At 39.9% G+C, this 20,759-nt stretch overlaps 3 protein-coding genes across 3 annotated transcripts in view; 2 read left to right on the top strand and 1 right to left on the bottom strand.

The window, feature by feature from the left end:
- LOC123987221 (trypsin-like) overlaps positions 1-2,911 on the top strand; it is a 42,348-nt gene extending 39,437 nt beyond the window's left edge. The window contains exons 5-6 of the mRNA XM_046075915.1: positions 1,246-1,503; positions 2,420-2,911. Of these exons, the coding sequence (XP_045931871.1) occupies positions 1,246-1,503; positions 2,420-2,569 (408 nt within the window). The 3' untranslated portion in view covers positions 2,570-2,911. The remainder of the gene's footprint in view (positions 1-1,245; positions 1,504-2,419) is intronic.
- A 337-nt stretch (positions 2,912-3,248) lies between these two features.
- Positions 3,249-6,622, top strand: cdab (cytidine deaminase b). The gene is made up of 4 exons (XM_046028510.1): positions 3,249-3,481; positions 4,399-4,510; positions 5,730-5,787; positions 6,104-6,622. Exons 1-4 carry the CDS (start codon positions 3,295-3,297, stop codon positions 6,248-6,250), a joined length of 504 nt encoding a protein of 167 aa, XP_045884466.1. The 5' UTR covers positions 3,249-3,294; the 3' UTR covers positions 6,251-6,622.
- Positions 6,623-6,805: 183 nt separating this feature from the next.
- On the bottom strand, positions 6,806-20,565 carry LOC123956372 (dnaJ homolog subfamily C member 16-like). Its single transcript, XM_046028508.1, has 15 exons — positions 20,144-20,565; positions 19,859-19,925; positions 19,574-19,719; positions 18,625-18,800; positions 17,156-17,340; positions 15,007-15,111; positions 13,724-13,882; positions 13,465-13,595; positions 13,050-13,227; positions 12,589-12,771; positions 12,419-12,495; positions 10,848-10,928; positions 10,521-10,610; positions 9,590-9,760; positions 6,806-8,615 (listed from the first exon to the last, which is right to left on the bottom strand). The coding sequence occupies exons 1-15, from the start codon at positions 20,329-20,331 to the stop codon at positions 8,129-8,131; spliced, it is 2,424 nt and encodes an 807-aa protein (XP_045884464.1). The 5' UTR covers positions 20,332-20,565; the 3' UTR covers positions 6,806-8,128.
- Positions 20,566-20,759: the final 194 nt, after the last annotated feature.

The following is a 20,759-nucleotide window of genomic DNA, read 5'->3' as shown; positions in this document are numbered from 1 at the left end:
ACATAAACTTACCCCATTCGTTTTAATCTCTAGATATACAGTCTGTATATGGGTGTAGCAAATTAAATAGGAAAAATAGATTTACAACAGTAATTATCTTAATACAACAGATCTTTTTAATACAACATCCCTGCCAAAGGAATGCTAAAGGTGAGGGGAGCAGACACAAGCATCTTCCTACCAGTTCACTTTCTACTATACTTGCCTCAAAATCAGCACAAAACTTTCTTTCATTCTTCCTATAGTGTCACATATCCAATTGTGTACATTTGATTTTGTATTGCAATGCAATTTCCTTTGTTCCTGGTACTCTGCATGAGCTCTTGATGAAGTTCATATCTTGGAAGGTAGAGTCTTCAGTTTATCAAGTTACTTCAAGTCATAAATTGTTCAGGGTGTCACTTAACTTTTCAATGTCCTCCCTGAGGTTTGGTTGGGTGTGATTTATTATCCAGAGGTCCTGTAAAGACAGGGTGTTTGGGGGAAGTGCAGCCTTGAGCCCTAACAGAGCCTGTTTCATAACCCAGAAGCCATATTGACAGGGAAGGTAAATTTATTTACAGACTAGATAAGAGGGGCGTTTCTTTCACTAAACAATGGATCATGTTTTAGAAGCCAATCAGATGTTTTGTGAGGAATAATATGCAAAATAATTAGTAGCTAAAGGTGTCAGGTGAATGCAGTGGAGAAAAAAAGTAGAGTGGAGCTTCTGTTCACCAGTTATTCATTTTATAAGTTACCTCACTATTGACCTGCCTATCACACAGTGGAAAGCATCTTAAAGTAAGTCTAGTGACTTCACTTCCAATCAGTTAAAACACTGACTCATTGCTTTTGATTGTGCATATCAGGAATTTTCTATGGAGCTGAAGTTTCCGTGCACTGTAACAATTTTACCATTGAAACTCATTGACAAATTATTCTTACTATCTATTGAACTAGAGACCTGTTGGAGACACAGTTGCATTCAACCCCTTAATTGCATAATCAGCTTCACTTGTTCATCTTTTCTGCCTCAGCATCTGTTCTTGTTTTATTCACTGTTGTATGTATTGCTTTAATGACATTTTTATGAGTCACCAATCAATAGCACAGATGGCAGAGATGGTCATATAGAAGGACAATAATCCTGTTTCCTCACATTGTAGAAACTCCTTTTATAATGCAAAGAGAAAATGTACAATGCTGCCTTTTGTTTAAGCTTTTTATCTTGACTGACTGAAGGATATGTTCTGTGTTGGTCAGTTGGACCGTCCAGCTATCATCAACACCAGGGTCCAACCGGTCTCTTTTCCAAACCCGGACTCACCCCCGTTGGCTGACCGCACCCGGTGCACAGTCAGTGGCTGGGGTGTGACCTGGCTCGACAGCAACAGCCTGTCACCTGTATTGAGGTCTGTGGATGTGGACATCTTTTCCAACTGCCGGTACTACTACTACTTCAGGATCACAGACAACATGGTCTGTGCTGGCTCTATTCTTGGTGGGAAAGACTCCTGTCAGGTGTGGCCCAAATTCATGTCGTTCGAGAGGTAGAGATTGAAATGATGGCAAACAAACAAAAAAAAAGATCTATAAATTTAGCAGTAAACAGGGAAAAAAATAAGAAAGCTTAAAACATATGATAACTGATGATGAAATAATGTGATCTGAAAATTACTTAAAATCCTATATGTGAAAGTAAAAATAATGTTGGATGTTAGGATGAGGTGTCACAGTAGGGTGGAGGTTGCTACAGTTTTATTCACTACAATATTTTATAGGTGCCCCAACAGCCCCGACCACCAAAATTCAAATCACAGGACTGAAACTTGTTATTACTCTAAAATTGATTGACAACAAAGAACAATTTGTATCTTTCTGATACTGTTAAAGCATCTGCCATCCCGATGTGTGAATGTAGACATCGTCCAAACTCTACTGAACATATTATTTCTGCTGCTCCCTGATAATAGATACCTACTGATACCTGTTCAGCAAAAGAAATATAAGAAAACTGGACTCTGATGGTAACTTGTTTTAACAAGCTAGATAAAAGCTAATGCCCTGGTAGTGGCAAATAGCTTTGGTTTAATATTTGATTTGATTACATTAATGTTAGGTTATAGGTATAGGTTTAGGTAATATTTCATTGCTGCTGTGTAAAGGGAATACTGCTGATAAAAAGCACATTATTTGTTTAAAGTGTTTGCAAACCACATGTTATTGCACTTTTGTGTATATAGCAGTACATTTAAATTACAAGTGTGCAATACACTACTTTACAATTCATTATTCAATTTTGCGCTTAACAATGCGATTAATCGCAAGAAAATCATGTGATTAATCGCGATTAAAAATTTTAATTGTTGCCCAGCACTAATTAAAATGCGTTGCATTTCCTGAATAAAAACATAACTGGTTACTTTTCCATCCTCAGGGTGACTCAGGAGGGCCTCTTGTTTGTGACGGCAAATTTGAAGGAATTGTATCTTGGGGCGTCGGCTGTGCCTATGCTTACTACCCTGGCGTCTACACCAAGGTCAGGAACTACCTCGGATGGATCACCTTGGTCACCCAGAACAGCTAATGAGACTCTTGATTACAAGATCACCAAGGACTCTACTCTGAAGATTGGGTGGATCCTAATGGAACCAAAGGCATTAATGGAATATTTTTTTGTTGTCTTTCATATAAACATAATTATATCTTCTAAAAAAAAAAGAAAGTGTCTGTAACATACATTCCATGACTGACTAACCCCCCTACTTAGTGAAAATCACCCAATAAAGAAGAACATAAACCAAGTCTGACATATATATGCAACAAATGCACTTTGTATTTTATAGTTATTCTAATGTGTTTTTAGTGTTTTCCAGAAATGGTGTAAAACCATGTCACACCCATTTCAGGGATAATTTTGGTCTTTGAAGCCTCCATTTCTCCACTGACTCTGAGCTCAAAGAGAAGCTAGACTTAACAATAAAGATGTATTATTTTCTGTTTCCTCTGTTATTGGTCATCTATCACACCCTAACACACAATAGACACGGAACAAAAGCGGGAAAACTTTTTTCCACAGACAGCTTTAGAGGTGAGTCACAGCAACCTGCCTGAACCGTCTGCCCAAAATGAATACTGGCAACAACAAAACTGCCTCCCGTTGCCTCATGACAGCGTGTTGACATCCTAGCGAATGATTGGCTGTGATTGCTCCCTCTCCCCTTTCCCTCAGTCCCATTCACATTTAAAGCTGAGCTACAATAGACTCATTCACCGACTCAAAAACAGCTTCACAAACCCCCAAGAGCAAGTATGGACCAAGTCAAGTTTAGTGGGGAGGTGAAGCATACTAAGGCCCTCGGCACCAGAAACTTGTCCCAGGAAATAGTCAAGAAGCTGATCCACCAGTCTCAGGAGGCAAAGAAGCAAGCCTACTGTCCTTACAGCAAATTCAGAGTGGGAGCTGCTCTACTGACCCTCGACAACTGTGTGTTTACAGGTAAGATTCTTGTGAAACTTTGCCTCTGGATAGAGTAAATATCAGCATCAGGGTTAAAATTTTAAGTGTAGGATGAACAGGAAAATAGGTTTATTTTGCTTTTTTATTGTATTATTGTATTGACACTGAATTATGTGCTCTTATCATTTTTGTGCTTTCCTGAAACCAGCCTATCAAGTTATTTGCCATTATCATCTAGTAGACTCATATACATCTAAAAGAAAGCATTGGGAAGGTTTACCACATTGCAAGCAGGGAAGACGTCAGAGCCACAGCATTATGCAACCTGTGTTTGGGTCTGTTCTTGCTGCTTTGTTGCTCTTTGAGACCATTTGACATGTGGGAGAAGTTACAGGATGTCACTAAAAGGAAATTGATCATTAGCTTGATCAGAGTTTCATTTTGCTAATGTTAATGATTACCTGACAAAAGACAGTTGAAATGACGGGACTCTGTGAGAAAAGGTCAGAGAAAAAGGTTTAACTTTAACATGTCCCCCAACAGCACCACATCATTAGGTCTTCATCATTCCAATTGGTTTAAACAACAACTAATCTAAGTCTTAACTTGACCTTTTGTCATTCCATCCCTTGCGTCAACAGCGCTGTATACACTGACAGAGATGTCAAATCACTGTCAGCAGTAAGGCAAAGCCCCAACTGTCCTGTTCATGTTGCACGTGTCCTTCAGCAGAAATGTCTGGGGGGCGAAAGGCTGGCAAACAGCTGTGAGTGCAAAGACCCATGGAGTAAATATTTGATCAGGACAGAAGAAGTAAATAGACAGCCCCTTTGGTGGTGAAAAGGCCTATTTTGTTAAACACTTGTAACTTTATTTCCTACAGTTTCAGTTTCATTTCAGTGAAGCAAATGAACCTGAAATAGCTGATGACCAGACTATAATTGTGTCCCCGACAGGCTGCAATGTGGAGAATGCGTGTTACAACCTGGGTGTTTGTGCTGAAAGGAATGCAATCTCAAAGGCAGTGTCAGAAGGCTACAGAAGTTTCAAGGCCATTGCAATTGCCAGGTAATGTTCCAGGCTGTGATCCGTAAAGTTCTCTGTATTTCCTGAGACGTCAGCATCCTTATTGCCCTTGCGCAAAGCCACAGTCATGACTGTTTTACCCTGACTCACTTGTGTTCAGTGTCTTTTTGCACGTAAACACATCTTACCAAACTTCCCACGTTACACAATGTATGTAAAATTTCAACATGTGAGGCAAGAAAATATTAGGTGCGAACAGTAACCGACCACAAGCCATCTTTTTTAAATGGCTTGTGATGTTTATGATGCCTATTGTGCCTTGTAAGAAAACTGTATGGAACACAGCAACGGTAGTAGAAATGCAAACATGTATTGTACAGCAATTTGTCAATAGGAAACAATGGTTTGATAGACCTGGGGAACCTACTGTACGATTACATCCATTATTAAGGCAAGACACCACAGTCAAATAGGCTTTTTCGCAACTTCACTCATATCACAATGAAATTTTACAAGCTGATAGTAGGCCTATACATAAATAGAAGCTTTTTTGGAATTACAGTTTTTTATGTTTTTCATTTTAGAGTATGTCCTTCATTAAATGTGCATTGATTTACATATCACACAAATCCATTTTCCAGCACATTGAACAGTCAGATGGATATTTTTCATTTTAATGGGATAGTATACCAAATGCCCAGACATTTACAGAAGGTTTTATCAAAATATAGTTTTTTTTAATAGATTTATTCAAAATATACCGTGTATATAAATTTACACGATCTGCAGTTGACAGACTTGGTATAATATAGTATTATATAATAATGTTCATCAATATAAATCAAGGTTGTTTTGTACATTTCATGAAAGTATAATAATAATAGTTGTAAATCACTTGAAATCTGTAAATTGACAGATTTGCTGATTGGACAGTGGTGTCTCGCCTTAAAGAAACACTGTGACACACTGTCATCACTCCAAAACATCAAAGAGGCTACAAGTTCTTTGCGTTTAACATTAACACATTTTTCGCAGATGTAAACGTCAGCCACATAATCATGTGTATGTTGAAAATACAGACCTTTTGTTTCTCGGGCAGCATGGGTCAGGATGTAGAGCAGTCAGCACCTTGCATGGTGGGTGCATGCTCCTGGCACCAATGAACGTGTGTGTGAGGTGAATGTTGGCATGTGTTGTAAAGCTCTTTGAGTGGCCGGTAGACTAGAAAAGCACGTTTTTTATCTACATATGTTCTTTGCAGTGACCTGAATGACCAGTTCATCTCCCCCTGCGGTGGCTGCAGACAGTTCATGAGAGAGGTAAATGAATCTCTGCTGGTTTGTTTCTTCAAGGAGCTTTTAGTTTCTTGTCTGTGATGATACATACAAGTTCTCCTTATAGGACAGTGTTAATGTTTCAGCTGGAGTTTTTTTCCCCCACCCTGAGAAGACAGGTGGTAAACATCTACACTATATATTACACTACCATGGGTAATGCATAACTGCTAGGTCAAGTTTCTCATTAACTTGTTTATGTCAGGACTAAGTACAAAAAAACATTACTCTCAAAAAATGAAAGTAATGTGAGGATTTAACCTTGCTATATTTTATTTATTTTTTGTCCTTTCCCTCACAGTTTGGGGCAAATTGGGATGTGTACCTGTCAAAGCCTGACAGCTCGGAGTCGTACCTGAAGATGACTGTGGATGAGCTGCTGCCAGTCTCCTTTGGCCCTGAGGACCTGTCCATGAAGAAAGTGTTTGACATTCCTAATGAGTACTGAGCCTGTAGTCTAGTACAAAAAAAGCACACACTTTTTGGTTCTTTGAGCCGCCATGACATGTACTGTGTATAATGCACATGCTGCTGACAGTGTATTCATGTTTAGCAGTAGTTCTATTTATGGTAAATATTTGTTCTTGTATCACCAGCTGATTGTAAGCAATGCCACATATTTAAATGTGCTCTATGTATAGTGTAACTTTAATAGACACAAGATCAAACTAATCGCCAGACTGTTAAATGGAAAATCTATTGTGCCTTAATTAGTGATCCATTTGCCTAATTGAACATATTGAATGCTGTGTTGTTTTTGTGTAAAGAAAATGATGGGTCAAACTTATCCGCACATTTTAATAAATTAGCTGCTTTAAAAGGACTTTCTTTTAATAAGTTATTTTTAATGTATCACAGTTTAACTGTGAACATAAAGGAAGTTTAAAGGACATGCAAGAAAAAAAAAGATTAGATAAGAGTTACAGTGTACTGCAAATATTACTTGTGGATCAGGAAATGATTCCATTACAGAGTAAAATGAGGAGACAGAGGGGGTGACACATTTAAGTTGCCAGTGCATTTATTAGTGGCTTTTAGGTCTACTTATTCCATGCATTAAAATTTACAGTGGTTTAAGGGCACAGGCTTAAAAAGGGCAAGTGTAACATGGTATCATTTCTCCCTGATTCAGACAACTGACAAAAAAAAACCAAGCGAAATCAGCCCAAAAATAAACAGCAAGTGTAAGACAAAAAGGCAGATTTCAACATTTTGGGCACCACATGGCAGCATATTAAATGTTAAATCTCTAAACAAAACGGCAGCAGGACATGGCTGGGCAGAAAAACATCAGGAAGAATCCTATTCAATCATTAATCCTTAAAAAATGTAGATGGTGTTATGTGAATAAGTTGATTATTGCTGCTTACAAAGCTGTCAAATACTCCGCCTGGAATCAAAAAGGCTGTGTCAGATCTACAATGGCAAACAACGGTTCCTAAAAGCAAAAATAAAGCTCATCATTTATCTATGAATTCAGTGCATCAGGCTCAGCCTTTATTTGCATTAAACTGCTTGCAAAGAAAGCCCATGTCGAGATCATATACAGCGTACATAGTGTCTGAAGGACAAAGTCTAATTCATGATAGAGGGCTGACAGTTGTAATGATGTGTTCAGGCTCAAAGCAAATTTTAGAGGCTCTTGTTGGGTCAAAGGACTTGAGTAGAAAGTTGAGCAGTTAAAAGGAGAGGAAAATAACAGAGAACTGGAGTTAATCTAACCCTAACCCCCTAACACACACACACACACACACACACACACACACACGGGCACACACGGGCACACACGGGCACACACGGGCACACACAGAGCTACACATGTACCATGATGCTTATTGGCCGTTTGTCGGTAGTAAACTGAGAAAGTAAAAACACTCCAGTCACATGTGAGCATACAAGTTATGTGAAAATGTTCCTCTGCATGCAGTCATAATCTCCTTGCAAGGTGCTGCAGCTAGCCAACAACACACATCACCTGCATATGTATATATAGCTCAGCATTTCAGGAGAAACTGCTGTTGTTGTTGTTTTCTCTTCCGTCATCTTACTTACATCAGACTTTGCCTTTACTTAAGCATTTTAAAAGGTTTGTGGTAGCACATTAAACTAAGCCATCAGTTTCCGTCTGCTCCACGCTACATAACAGAGGGAATAAGACATCCTGTAAGCAGGTTGCAGCAGTTCAGTGCGGCCACCTACCTGTGCGCAAGAGAACTTAAATAATAATTTAAAAACTGCAACACTGTTATGCAGTTTTCTTAACCAGGAGACGAGACCACCAAGTGTATTCGCTACCAATCGTACCTTTCTTGCTTTGACCTCAGCTCTATGCGGAGGAGGAGTTAGTGGTTTCATCAAGAGAGGGCCATGCAGGGACCTGTAATCTGGGGAGGGTGCCCTCCATTAACCTCTCCATCCACAGTCCCAGCCTGTCAAGCTTATGGTGGACTTCTATGCTGGTGGCCCTACTGGAGCCTCTCTTGGGTATAGCCCCGTCCTCTCTGGAGCGGGACCTGGATCGGGAGTGGGAGCTGGACCTGGACCTGGACCGGGATTTCCTCCTGCTGTCAGAGGAGAACGAGGCGTCAGACGAGGAGTCGTTGGGATCGTCCCCTGTGAAGACGGGCCTAAACAGGCAAAAGTATTTCTTGTAGCCGTTGAGGGCCAGGACATGGCCATTGTAGTCCAAAGACTCCTCGTCCTCATCTGAATAGCCCTCGTTCTGCATAGCATGAGAGGTTGAGCGAAGGAGCGAGGGCATCCAGTGGCGGTGCTTATCAGCGTTGAGGAAGGAGAAGTGGAGGGTCTGAGTCCTGTAGTGGCAGAGGGGTTTAGGATTAATAAGTGGACCAAGCCTAACTCATGACAGAGGGCTGACAACTGTAAAGATATGTTCAGGCTCAAAGCAAATTTTAATAGGCTCTTTGTAGGTTCAAGGACTAACGAATGTACAGGCGTAGATTCATTTGTATACACATTTGTATATAGTCTAAAGTCCCCATTCATAAGTTTTATTTTTTGACATGTACAAATAACCCAATAGAAACAAACAGGAGGGGACTGGAATATTAATTCAGGGAATCTAACGTCAATCCAGGTCAATCTCCACATTCATTTCATTCACAACAGACCATACATACTGTAAGCGGTTTGTTGAAATATTTTTCTGTTCCTGTTTAAACAAGGAACATCTGTTTTACTTTTAGTTTAAAAAAACATCCAAAACATTGAAAACGGCCAAGTGTTTTCAGTTTCAAGTGTTCTTAATTAAGGCAACATGAGTACATATTCATATATTTCATTTTTGTGCACTTCTGGAGTGCTGATTGTAGTCCCTGCTTGGTTGTTTTTTTCTTTTTTAACACCAACCCTTGCTTGTGAAGATTTCTGTAGTTTTATAGCATTTATCAGCACTTTCCTCCCTGGGCTTTTCTCCTTCTCTCCTGCTCTCTTTCTCCTACGCTGTCCATTTTTTCTTCACATTGCTCAGCCACATGCACTCCATACACCGCCTGAATGTTGATGTTGATGTGTATTTGCATGTGACCATTTGAACGTGTTCACAGACAGAGATCATTCCATCGGGTTAAAAGCAGGTGAGGGGGCTGGCGGTCTACAGTTCTAAGGGACTGTAGCTGCCCTGTGTGGTTTTGTCTCTCATTTAGCATTTTAACACTAGTCTGACAATCCGTGCCAATCAGCTTGCCAAGTCACCGGGAATTACAGTCCAAGCCTGGAAACAAATAATAATAATAGAAACGAAAACAAATGCAGTGCATAGACTTACCCAGAGAAAGAAAAAACCTCCTTGGCAAATTTCCTGAGCAAGGCAGTCTTGGAGGCGTTGGTGAGCACCAGCACAACATTCATGTGGCCGGGCCTCAGCTTAACCAGGTTGCTGGTGTACGTGATGTCTGTCAGCTCTGTCACTTCCACAAAGTCCTTCTTGGGCGGACGGCTGCATGGACCAACAGGTATGATAGAGAGAGTGGGGAAAAAAGATGGAATTATGGCCAGTCTGAGGAGGACTGATTCCAGATACCAAAAAACATGCGGCATGTGAGTATTGTATTTAGACAGGCTTAAAATAACTCAGAAGCAGTTTTTTCGAGCATGTTAATTATGCTGTGTGCATATGTCAGGTATGTATGTACCCACACAGCTGCCAAATTTTCTCAAATGTCCACGTCAGTATATCAAAATGCAAAACAAAGGGACCAACTCAACTCGAACACCAACCAAAGGTTTGCTGTTCCAAAATGTTTATCTATTCCTATAAACAAATATGACACAATTCCATGTGTTGTAAGTCAGCGGGTGACTTTTAGGTTCAATCACTTGATTGTCCACAAACAATGATGTCTTAAATGACATGTAAGATATCTTACTCCACATGACGAACCTTTTTATAGCAGTTTGGGCAGCATTGGTCTGAATCACTATACTACAGAGCCATGTTTAATTATTAATGAGAATATCTTTTTGTGGGGCCACAGGAGCTGCTTTGACAACTTAAAGACCCCCCTCCCATGTGGTCCTGGCAGATGGATAAACAGCCCTTTAAGTGCAACATATGTTTTAAAAACCATCATTCATTCCCTTTTTCACAGTTTTCTGCTGTTGTTACTCAGATTGTGAGTGAAGTATGTTGCCCAAGTAAATGAGCTGTGACCTTTGGTCAAAGTACCTCTAGTGTTCTCCTCATTTCACTACGTTACCTTGAGGTACCGGCTCTACTTGAATCATTGTCTTCAGTTTGTGGTTGCTCCTTTGGCTTTGGCTTACGGGGTTTGGTCTCACCTGGCTCACTGAGAAAACAGAAGAGAAATCATCAGTGTGGACACACACTACTCTGACTCCTTTGTGTCAAATCAATCCAGCCTGTGGAGTGGAGTCAAATGATACACTATTGCTAAACAAACACATTTCTACAGTACATGTTGTCAGTAGCATTAAGTATAACACATTTTAAATAAAGTTTATTCCAAATCAAATGTTTGGGTATATGATTAAAATGTACTGAAAAAGGGTCACGCCTCTCTCACCTGAAGGCCTGAATGATGACGGTGCCAAAAAGAATGAAGAGAGCTGAGAAGATCAGCGACAGGATCGGCATCATCTCTCGCCTTAAGGAGAGAAACGCGTTATTATTTAAAAATGTAAGAGAAAACACACAGCAGCCTCAACTTTGGGTCACAACTATGGCAGCAGAGTTTTTCCTGCACAGAGAATTACGAGGCGGCTGTCTCCGTCAAACCTGGTCCCACCTCTTTCCGCTGGTAACCTCTTTGCCACAAAGCAAAAATAATCATTAAAGAAAACAAAAGTGCTTTTCCCTGCCGTGCTTTGACTTAGAAGTTTTCAGGATTTTAAAAATGCTGTTGTAAATCGTGTTTGTGAACGCTGCTCTATGTGTTTCGTCTAAATGTGAGACTGAAAGCTTTCCTGTACAGCGCCTACAAAGCCAATGTGTGTTTATTTACATCAGAAGAATGTGATACTAGGTCATTTCGATCCCTACATCTGAGTTGAGCGCACATATACTGAAGCAAATAATTAAATTGGTAAAATACAGTAAATACTGTACTAATACTAAATACTAAAATAAATACAATAAGTAAAATACAAAATAAAATAAATACAATAAGTAAAATACACATAATAATAAATAAAAAGTGATCAGCTGCCTTGTAAAGGTGTGAGAGGGGAACACTTAAAATACAATAAAAACGTAATTTATTTTAAATGTTTCAAAAACTGGAGGAGATCTACATGTATAAATATTATTTTGCCAGAGAAATTCAGTTTATCAGTATTTGCTGTTCTCATTCTCAGAGCTTAACCATGTCATGTTGACATGATTCAGTAAGAACAAATATTACTGGGACCACAACAGAAAATTGCTGATGAACATTTAATATCCAGGAATTCATATCAATTACACTGCAAGAGGAACCCTGTGAACTATAAATAAAAACAAGAGCTGATGTTTGTCTTGCTGTTTGTTAACTGTATAAATGAACACATTCCCCCTTTATAGTTTTTGATTTAATGTTGAACAGGGTACCTTTATTGTTTAATAAAATATGCTTTAAAAGAGATAATTGTCATGTTCTTTAATCATATAATTATTAGTGCTGGGCAATGATTAAAATTTTTAACTATTTTCTTGTCATTAATTGCAATTAATCGCATGATTTTCTTGCAATTAAGGGCATTACTTTTTATCTAGCTTGTTAAAACAAGTTACAATCAGAGTCCAGTTTTCTTGGGTTTATTTTATTTTCAGCACCCCTCCACTGCTTATTTGGGTGGGTGATTTGGAGGCTGATCAAAATCCCTCCTGTGACCCATGGTTTGACTGTATGTGTATTCAGAGCCAGTGAGCAACAGACTTTCAAAATAATAATAATTTTTACAAAACTGCGTTAACGTGTGGTACAATAATTGTCTGTGTTAATTAATTAATGCGTTAACCCTGGTGACATCTTGATACAGAAGCATGATTTAGCTTCTGATCAATTTCAGAAAAATCAGCAAAAGTACACCACCTTGTCTCTCATTCTGTTTTTTTGCACTACATGCTGCAGACTATTTGGGGCGAGTGTTGTCTTACCAGTTAGAGTAGAGAAGGCCATCATATATCTGAAGGATGTAATCATAGGCAGCGTTCATCCACTGAACAATAAACACCTGGGAGGATGAAAATAAAAAAGAAAACAATGACATTAATCGAAATGTTGTCGCAGCACAGACTAAGGTGAGTGTGTGTCGCCTGTGTCTTACGGGTGCCATCTCGTTGTTGAGTTCTGGAAGGGTGGCGTCTGACCTCAGATAGGTGGGGTCTTTCTGAAGGAGCTCCAGCTGTTCGTGGAGGCGGTACTTGTCTTCTTCACTGCCGTTCCACACACCACTCACAGAGTGGTACAGGACCTTGCCAGCCTGGCTCCGCCTCTCAAGAATCACCACCTACAAGTGGTGTTAAAAAGCACTTTTACTGTAAACTGGGGATATGCAGAGTCTCAGGGAGCACATATCAGTAACCGGACACATATCAAATTCTGTATGTCCTGGGTATAGAAGTGCACATTGTCCTCAACGTTACTTTATACTGGAAGACTGAAAATTCAGACGGCTTTATTTGTAACATGCATTTGATTTTAGAAGCATGTTAGCAAGTTTGCGTAAAAGACAAGGATGTGATTGATGGATGTGTGCGTGCTTGTGTATGTGTCGCTGTCACTGACCTGAGGTGAGAGCACAGCCTGATTAGGGAGCAGTGCCTGACAGAGAGGCTGCTGCTGACGCTGGTAGACGTAAGCAAACCGCAGCACATCTTTTCTGTTAATTGAAGCGAAGTCCAGGAAGGCCTTATTGCCTGGAAGAAAGGCTTGGTCCTCCCCTGTGATCAGCAGCACGCAGTACCTGCAAACCATTCACTGTCAATTCACCTGCTACAGCAGCCTAACTACACAACATTTCCGTTCACAGTGACAATCACTGCCGTTTCTCACAGTTGTCATTCCTTTCTACAGCAATTCAGCAGACACACAGTTGTGGGAAAAGATAATGCTTTCTTTGATCAAGTTTTATTACCAAGAGGTCCATTTAAGTGAGAAATTAAGCCCCGTGGGCTTGGATTCTGCTCATAAAATGTCTTACTTCCTCCGTCGGTGGAACTGCTTGACAGGACACAGCTCATCAAAAAGCTGCTGGTTGACCAGCCGTGGCACCTGCAGGAACTTGTTGTTGGAGACAAACTCATCCATGATCTGTCGCTTCATCCCTCTGGCCTGAAAGAGAGAAAGGGTGGGGGGCGTAAAGCAAGAGAACGTTTAAGTGGCAGGGGAGAATGTTTTATTTACTGTTTTAGCTACTGTAGGGAAGCGATGGTGTAGGCTGCAAGCTGAGCTGGATATACCTGGATGATGTCAACAGGCTTCTCTGTATCCTCCTTAAACAGCAGCATCGTTGGGGCGTATGTGTTTATGTTGAACTGCCGCAGTAGCCGAGTGTTTTGCAGGTCACCCTGGTCCACGTAGCCGAAGTGTACATAATCTCTGAAGGCAAACGCCGTTAACTGGAGAGCGGAGTGGGAAGATGAGAGCATCAAAAATAGGTAGATTCAAATAAATAAGAGAAGGTGTTCAGTACATATGTTCCCTAGCCTGCCACCTTACTGGAGCCGGGGCCTAATTTATAAACGTTGCGTAGTCACAACAGAAGGCGGAATAAATCAAAAGGTCACCTCTCACGTATACTACAAAGAGTTAATTTGCAAAAAGATAAAAGCCATTTTTAAAATGAATAAGCAAACACTTGTTTGATAGTCCCTGGAGCACACACACAAAAAAACATGATTTAGGATAATGAATAATAGATAATAATAAACAGATAATAATAAACAGAGATATATGGTTTTAGCAAAAGAACACATATGTGTTTGGGAATCATATTTAATCTATTATTATTAAAAATACTTGCATGTTATGAAACTTATTCTCATTAATATGGTAAATATATATGTGTGTCCCCCTCCTCCTCTGCCAATACTCAGGAGGGATTCTCATTCCTGCAAGGGGGTCGAGCTCCGGTGTCTCCTTTCCTCCAGGGCACAAACACTCTGTCTGTGTAAGGCTATGCACCTTTTGTCTTCTACTTTTATTTTTTCTTATTTCGGAGAGGGTTCGATGTCCTGAGGCAACAGCATTCACTGCGTCCTCCACATGTTGACACTATAATGTCCTTTTGGCATTTTGTGTTCACCAAACATTTTCTCTCTTGCTTCAACCTCCCGAAAAAGAACTTCAGTTTTACACTGGGTGAAATTTCTTTTTTTTTAAGCTTGTCAGATTTCATCATCATTGCCTTGATGCAGTCAGTGTGTATTAATATGTCTATTTATAAGCAACTATGGGCGTTAAAAGGGTGGGACAAGAACTTCGCTCTCATGCGCCAAATTTCAAGTTGATTGTGATTTGTAAAGGGAAAACAGCATGAGGCGTGCATGCACACTGTAATAAATTAGGATATTTGTGTGTAAGCACTTTCTGTTTTGTCTGCAACAACCTTTTGACGTAAATCCTACGTACTCAGAATATTAACCAGAAGAGTCAGACTGAACAGCAGCGCTTTTAGTCTAATCAGTGCAATGCTAATGTGGAAAACTGTGTGTGTGTGTGTGTGTGTAAATACATAACTTACTTTGTAGAGTAGGGGAACAATAGGGACTTGGTCAAACAAGAGAACGCTGGGCTTATTTTCCACATGCCAACTATCCAGAAATGCCATGTAGTTGTTATCTGTGATCTGGAGAAAGAATGGCAATTAGTTCAACAAAAATGTACTCTTGCTGAATTAAATAAACCCTGTTTTATTTATCACCACTTCACACTTTGTAAAACTACACATTATGAGTTGCATTTGTACATATGTGTTAACTTAATCAGGCCTGTACCTTCAGTTATAACCAAAAAAGCCTATTATTCATCTATGTACAAATAATCACATGGTCTATAGGTTGGTTCTATACATTTCATAAAAAATATCTGACTTAAAATACCCCTGGATGAAACACACTCTTGACGGGATGCGCCTCCGCCAAGAAAAAGTACTTCTTAAACGATGCATCAATGAAATAATCTGTAGAAGCTTCGAGTACTAAAATCATCGTTAGCTGCAGCCCTAAAGCCAACAATAGACCTATATCTACCTGTCCCTTTCTCTCTAAGATCCTGGAGAAAGCAGGCACCGATCAGTTGTGCGATTTTCTACATAGCAATACTTTATTTAAGGATAATCAGTCAGGATTTAAAGTGTGTCATAGCACAGAGACAACACCACTGAAAATTACAAATTACCTTCTAACTGCATCAGACAAAGCACTTTTCTCTGTACCGGTCTTGTTAGATCTTAGTGCTGCATTCAATACAATTGACCATCTTATCCTATCACAGAGACTAGAACATTTAATTGGCATTAAAAGGAACCGCTCTAAGCTGGTCTAAGTCGTATTTATTAGATCAATCTCAGTTTGTACATGTTAACAATGAATCCTCCACCCACACCAAAGTTAGTTACGGACTTCTAAAAGTATCTGCGCTTGGACCACTCCTGTTCACCTTATATATGCTTCATTTAGGCAATATTATCAGGAAACACTCCATAAACTTTCATTGTTATGCAGATGATACTCAATTATGTCTATCGATCAAGATCCAGATGAAACTAATCAGTTAGCTAAACTTCAAATGTGCCTTCAAGATGTAACAACTTGGATGACCTGTAATTTCTGATTTTAAACTCAAATAACTGAAGTTATTGTACTGGACCATCTGGTATATTCTTTCTCAAAATCAAGCAGAAAATCTAGTCCACGCATTTGTTACTTCTAGGCTGGATTGCTTTATTATCAGGCTGCTCGAATAAGTCCATTAAGACTCTTCAGTTGATCCAGAAAGCTGCAGGTATTGAGAAGAACCAGGAAAAGAGATTGTCCTGTTTTAGCTTCTCTGCACTGGCTTCCTGTAAAATCCAGAATAGAATTTAAAATCCTTCTGCTCACCTACAAAGCCCTTAATGGTCAGGCACCGTCTTATCTTAAAGAGCTCATAGTACCTTACTACCCCACCAGAGCACTGCGCTCCCAGAATGCAAGGTTACGTGCGGTTCCAAGTCTCCATAAGTAGAATGGGAGCCAGAGCATTCAGCTATCAAGCTTCTCTCCAGTGGAACCAGGTCCCAGTTTAAGTTTGGGAGGCGGAAACCATATCCACTAGGGCTTAACGACTTGGGGGAAAAAAATTCAATTGCGATTTATTTGCCAGATATTGCGATTACGATTCGATTCGCGATTTTTTTAATGAAGTTTTGCTAAAGTTCAGTATTCTCTGCCAGTGTATTTTTGACTGAAGCCGTGTCAAGCAACACAGAGCAGATGAACCAGGCAGTAAGTCAGACACAGATCAGTATAGAGAAGTCGATTTTCAAAATTGACCAGATCCTTTGCATACTCCAGATCGTACATCAACAATAAACAGACAGAAAGAAAGAAACAAAGCAAACTGTGCCACAGTTCAGTTTGGCTGGCGCCATTATCCCACACGCCCCCCTCCCCCAACCGAGGCGAGTTTTTCCTTGCCTCTGTCACCAAGTGCTTGCTCATGGTGGGAATTGTTGGGTCTCTGTTAATAATATAACAAAGAGTATGGTCTAGACCTGCTCTATATGAAAAGTTCAATGAGATAACTTTTGTTATGAATTGGCTCTTTATAAATAAAACTGAAGTGAACTGAAAATTCTTCGTAGATGGCACACATGTAGCAGTAGTATATTTAGCTCAGCTTATATTTACCTTTTCCACCAGCTTGTTGGGAAGCAGGTCTTCAATAAACTGTCGCAGGTGCTCCCGTACCACAGCCTGATGGAAGAAGGTCACCCTGCCGTTCACCAGCCCGATGATGGAGGGAGCGCGGTAAGCTCCCAGCTGGTTGGCCAGGCGACGCTCATAACCCAGGTCCACAATGCCAATGCCAACACCTTGTGTAATAGTAAAATAGATTGCTATTGTACACAGTGGAGCAAAACACAAGTGTTGTTGCAATGAAGGAAAAAACAACACCTTAAACACATTTGATATATATTACGTTACTCCAGTGATTTTGTACATGTACAATTGTGCATATACTCCAGCAAAATCCCTGTTTGTCGTTAAGGGAGGGACTGGTTAAAATTCACAGATTAAAAGTGAGCAGCAAAATGATACCGACAGAACAAACATGGATCCTATTTTACAGTGAATTCTCTCTTTCACCAAACAACCACTTTGAAGCTCCAGTCGAAGAAGTTGTGGGATTTCAAGTCTTTGAAATGAGTAAGGAACTTCCTAATGGACAGAGTTCATAAAAGATGCATACACCTGTTTTTGGTGTCTACACAGAATCCTGTATATCCATACCGCTGTATACCACAGCGACAGAGAAAAAAACCCCAAAGCTGACTTTCAACAACGAATTCGTATTGTACCGGGCTCCTGTGAGGTGTTTCCAATATTCTGCCCCATCATGCATGTAAATAGGTAATGAAAGATAAGAATAAAACGCAGTCCGGGACAGCACTACCCTTAACTATGACCTCAGTAATAAACAATAAATTTACACATTTTCGACAATGTCACCAAAAACAGAATAGCTTTGTAAAGAAGCTATGAACAAGGACCCTCTATGTTATGGCAGGGCTTTTTCAAACAGATTATACAGGTGTACCTATTAAATAGGCTACTAAGTGTATTTCTCAGGAGTTAGTGAAGATTAAAACTGTGCTAGAAAGAGCATGAATATTGTACTTTTGTTTGTGAGGGCGCCACAACTACACTACTACAAATGAACACTATTGTCTGCTTTATGTGTAAATAGCCAATAGTTTGCCATAGCTACTTTACAATAAGGCCATAATATGTCAAACGTGCATGCAGTTACACTTGTTGTGTTCTGCAACAAAGTGGCCAAAAAAGTAATTAATGTTTCTTTAGAGTGAATGCTACAAATTTAACTAGAATATTTTTTCAACAAAAGCTAGAGATAGCTTTTTGTACCAAGCTATTTTCTTTTCCCCGCTATTCCAGAAAACCAAAAAGAGCTAATAAATCCTAATGAATAATTAAAGAAATGGCTGGCTCACTGTAAAGCATCTTAACACTCCTACTAATAGCCGACAGCTGCGTTAAACATCAACTATGTTAAAATGCTTTTAGGAAAACCATCCCTGATCCTCAGAGTGTGGTGGGACAAACTGATGGGAGTTATATTTAAGCAGCAGACTTACCCAGCGGCTCCAGCTCCTGCACCGTCTCCTTCCACACTGGCTCAATGTGGATGCATGCAAAGCACCACTCAGAGGTCACTTTGATTAGGTACGGCCTCTTGTGGCTGTCTGGAAGGACATCACTGTTAAACTGCGCGTGGTGAAGCAGGTACTTGCTGTCTGCAAAGTCCCTGGCCCTGGAGGAGGGTTAGCAACGCGTGACAGTGAGCCTTTTTTTTTTTTTTCAGACATAGCCTACAGGGTGCTATCAGGACATGACCTGGGAGGAAAAAACGTGTATAATTTATAATTTTTGCAATTTGTGCAACATAAGGACATTAGAATGACAAGTTATCAACTAATGATTTTTAATTATTCATATAGTAAAACTGTTTAAAAAGAAACACTGTAGATTAGAAGAGCTCAATCTGATATCTTTAATTAGCTTATTCTGGGCAAATAATCCAAAAGGTATTCCATTCACAATGGTATGAGATCCTCACAATTAAGAAGCAATAGCAAGCAAATGACAGTATTTAATCAAGGTGTCATCCATTTTCAGTTGATTGATTAGTTGTATAATTAATTTAATGTTTCCACACTACGGGACTTCATCGTACAACTTTGTAAAACATGACATGAAATTTGGGAATGGGACAATAACTGCTTGCAGCTACAAATCTCAGATCTAGGATGATAGCAGTTTCAGCAGCAAACACAAGGAGGAGCCCAACCTACACCACTCACTGTGGACTGGACACAGCTGCATGCTGGAAATTAAATGTTTAATAACAAAGCTCCTGTATGGGAGCATAGAGAAAGAAATATTTTTGCCAGAAGAGACAGATGAAGAGGCCCGTTCCCTTATGAAACAGTATTAGGTCCAAAGCATGCTGCTGCTGAGATTTAGACCGCTGACAACTACTTGATGATAAACGATAAACAAATCTGATATCTGAACATGGACTACCTGGGGAAATGGAAAAAAGACTCATCAAAGTAGAAGCTGTTTTGGAAGCTGCGGAAACCTGGATGCTGCGACTGTCCAAAGGGCTGGTTTTCATCCATCTGCCCGTAGCGGTCAAAGTTGGACCTTCTCTCCTCATTGGACAGGATCTGAGAGGTGAGAGGACTGTGTTATTAATGTCACAGAGATCAAGATACAGAAAGTGAAACATAGAAAAGATACTGCCTTTCAGAGGTGTCAGCTGGAGCTTGTATGAAATACAGTGTTGTGAAGCATTTTTTAACCCACCTCGTATGACTTAGAAATCTTGATGAACATGTCCTCAGCTTTAGGGTCCTTGTTCTTGTCTGGATGCCTAAAAAACAGCCCAGACATGACATCATAAATCACTGCTCGGTCATTCTTGGTTAAAAAGGCTCTCAGTTTGACGTTTTAAATTAACGTTACACTAGCTGGTAAAGTGACAACAAGCACCGCTTCAGGGGTCAGATGTACAGTGTTAAGTAAACAGGGCATATCTGCTACAGCCAACAACATGTGATGGCCTCGGCGGACCTGATGTTAGTCACTCACCATTCTTTGGCGAGATTCTTGTATGCCTTTTTGATTTCTGCTTGACTCGCACTCCTGCTGACACCCAGGATTTTGTAGGGATCATATTCAGAGGCTGTTTTCGCCAGCTGCACACTCAAAATTAGCAGAAAGATGGCGAGCAAAGCTGGGCATGTCCGAGGATGTCGGCTGGCTCTCCTGACCGTCATCGCTTGCCACTGTCCTCGTCCAACGTTGACGTCAGTTAACGTTGTGCTAGCTACCGAGCTGCCCGGTAAAGTACTGTTACTAAGCTAAACTGAAAGTTAACGGACACATATATCAAGCTAAGAACTTACATGGTCAAATGTGTTTATTTGTCCAATGTTAAGTACTAACGGCAGACTAGATTACTACGATGAGGCCATTATTTTTCTAGCTAATACAAATTGTCGGCGTCTTTGCCCGCAATGAAACATTTAACTTCCGCTTAAATATTTCAAAATAAAATCCCCCTAAACGCCTTCTGAATCTCAAAGTAACGTTACATGTTTTTAATTATATATTTTACGAGGAAATTACAATTAATTTAAATTAAATTGCCATGTTCAGGGCTATGTAAGATAGTATATACAACGCTGAAATACACTCCAAATTG

This window comes from Micropterus dolomieu, linkage group LG18 (genome assembly GCF_021292245.1).
Source record: "Micropterus dolomieu isolate WLL.071019.BEF.003 ecotype Adirondacks linkage group LG18, ASM2129224v1, whole genome shotgun sequence".
In the NCBI taxonomy this organism is placed as follows: domain Eukaryota; kingdom Metazoa; phylum Chordata; class Actinopteri; order Centrarchiformes; family Centrarchidae; genus Micropterus; species Micropterus dolomieu.
Note: the sequence above shows the minus strand (reverse complement) of the source record. Positions and strands in the feature narration are given on the sequence as shown.

Bases quoted from the DNA above. Each gene is read 5' to 3' on its own strand.
- LOC123956372 (XM_046028508.1), bottom strand. From the start codon at position 20,331: ATGACGGTCAGGAGAGCCAGCCGACATCCTCGGACATGCCCAGCTTTG. The intron at 19,720-19,858 runs GTGGGTTAAAAA...CTCACCTCTCAG, and splicing joins AGATTTCTAAGTCATACGAG to ATCCTGTCCAATGAGGAGAG. The intron at 12,772-13,049 runs GTCAGTGACAGC...CACCACTTGTAG, and splicing joins AGGCTGTGCTCTCACCTCAG to GTGGTGATTCTTGAGAGGCG.
- cdab (XM_046028510.1), top strand. From the start codon at position 3,295: ATGGACCAAGTCAAGTTTAGTGGGGAGGTGAAGCATACTAAGGCCCTC. The intron at 3,482-4,398 runs GTAAGATTCTTG...TGTCCCCGACAG, and splicing joins CGACAACTGTGTGTTTACAG to GCTGCAATGTGGAGAATGCG. The intron at 4,511-5,729 runs GTAATGTTCCAG...TGTTCTTTGCAG, and splicing joins AAGGCCATTGCAATTGCCAG to TGACCTGAATGACCAGTTCA.